Source organism: Chenopodium album, chromosome 9, assembly GCF_948465745.1.
Source record: "Chenopodium album chromosome 9, dcCheAlbu1.1, whole genome shotgun sequence".
NCBI lineage: Eukaryota > Viridiplantae > Streptophyta > Magnoliopsida > Caryophyllales > Amaranthaceae > Chenopodium > Chenopodium album.
Window position 1 is genome coordinate 27,112,815 of NC_137842.1, and position 2,145 is coordinate 27,114,959.

The 2,145-nt window shown below is 30.7% G+C and overlaps 1 protein-coding gene across 1 annotated transcript; it reads right to left on the minus strand.

Annotated features, from left to right (window-relative positions):
* Positions 1-262: 262 nt before the first annotated feature.
* LOC145559685 (uncharacterized) lies at positions 263-1,336 on the minus strand. The gene is made up of 3 exons (XM_081621048.1): positions 1,255-1,336; positions 1,048-1,158; positions 263-962 (listed from the first exon to the last, which is right to left on the minus strand). Exons 1-3 carry the CDS (start codon positions 1,300-1,302, stop codon positions 603-605), a joined length of 519 nt encoding a protein of 172 aa, XP_081477174.1. The 5' UTR covers positions 1,303-1,336; the 3' UTR covers positions 263-602.
* Between the last annotated feature and the right edge of the window lie 809 nt (positions 1,337-2,145).

The following is a 2,145-nucleotide window of genomic DNA, read 5'->3' on the forward strand; positions in this document are numbered from 1 at the left end:
AACTGTCATATATAAATTAAATGACTACAATGAATCGGCTATTTTTGTTTTCTATTGCAATATATTACTATATTATATTAAAGGAGTGAGAATATGTTGTACTATTTTGAATTTGTTATATTAGAAAAATGTTGAACATTAAAACATGTAATAAGCATTTGACTACAGAATCCCAAACTTATAAAATTAATTAGTAAAACAGTACAACCAAAACAATATCAACTTGAACTTGTTTTCAACATCAAATCTATCAAAATAATCTATTGTTTAATAGAATGTTGTAGGCCATAATATTAGTCTAACTAAAAAATAGAAGAAATAATAAAAGGTTAAAGCAACTTCAAATTGAGCCATAAAGTCATATTCTTCTTCTTCTTACTCGCAGCCTTCTTCATCTTCTTCTTGTTCCTCTCCCTGTACAAAAAATAAAATAAAATAGATAAATATTTCAACTTAGTATCGCTCAAATACATAAAAAAAAATTAAAAAAAAAAGAGAAAAAAATTGAAAGCCTTGGCCACTTTTCTATCTATACTTTACGTATATAGAAATCAAAAGGTTTTTACCTTGGATGTAGAAGCCGAAGATTGAAATCGAAGCATTTATGTTGTACTACCACCATCCTTCTCAGATTGATTATCAAGAAATAAAGAGCCAAGCATACTTAAATCAAAAGACATTTGTGGGTTTTGTTGTTGAATTTGAGAAAGGATGGAGCTAAGACCATATGCTATCTCCCTTCTATCTTGTTGCCTTTTGTCCTCATAATCTTTTTGTAGAGCTTGAACCTCCTGAGCATGCTTCTCTTCCGCTTCCTTCATCAAGGCCTTCTGCTTTAATTGAGTTGATAAAACACCTCTTCCATGAAAATTTAATCGAGACTTTTTCTTGTTATCAGAACCAATAATAGTTGAAATCACACTTTCAACCTCCTCCTCTGAATCTAATTTCTCAAGTTCAGTCTATATTTTAAAAGATAAAGGACAAAAATTAATATTGACAAAATTAAATGCAAAAAAATTAACATGAAATGACAATGAATCTTACCATCAATTTGTCCCTTAGGTCACCAGGCTTTCGCTTTGTTAGCTTCTCCTTGCGTGTTGCTATGAACATTTGAGCTAAACTAGGATTTTTTGTTGTTTTATTATCCTTTTTCTATACAAGAGTAATGAGTGTCAATCATTTTAATGCAGAAATAAAACCAATAATAAAAGTGATGAGAAATGTAAACAAGCAAACAAACAAACTCACCCACTTATATCGAACCCTAGCAAAACTCTTTGGTCCTGAAGTATGCATAATGTTCTTTTCCTTTCCAACTAACTGATTTGCTTTATTTTTCATACATCGTTCCTGACAAATTAAGACGGTGAACTAATGAATAACATTTTTCTTAAGACAAGAAATATACATTTGCTATAAAGGCAGGGAAATATAAGAGACTTGTATAAATGTAATACCTCATATTTGACATCATTCCAAATCTTTAACAAGTCTTGGAACATATTTTTTGGGACTAGTTTTGGTCGTTTGATCATCCTTGTTTTATCATTGTCATATTTATGAAAGTGTACTCTTTTTAATTAACATTTGTACCTTCTCCAAGCAGCACCAACGGTTTGCAAAACCCATTTTTTTTTCCCTCAATTGGGACAATAAAATGTTTCTACAACAATACAAAAAAAAAGTTATACTAAAGTGATCATATTAGCACTGTTAAACAACTCACTGCCAATTAATTAATCTTAATCACAAATCAAGAACATAAGAAAACAACTCACTGAAAGTCTAGAACCTATTCTAGCACTTACAAAACAAGTCACTGATCTTAAAAAGTAGCAGGCAGCCACGCAGAACACCATGTAGGCAGATCGACAACAATAATGACAGTTGGGGTTCATTTTTTTTACATAACATATGCCAATTAAGAAAGTTTAACATGACACTCTAACATGATAGCAGAAACCATATAGGACAAGTTAAGCAATTATAAAACATTTATACCATATTTATTTAATTGAATAAGTAACTCACCAAGACATAATCACAAAGTTCTTCTTTCTTCTCGTTCCTTAGTATGGGCCAATTCTTGACAGTCAGGGGTAGGATATTTTCTTTTCGAGCTATTGTTCCTAAGAAGCT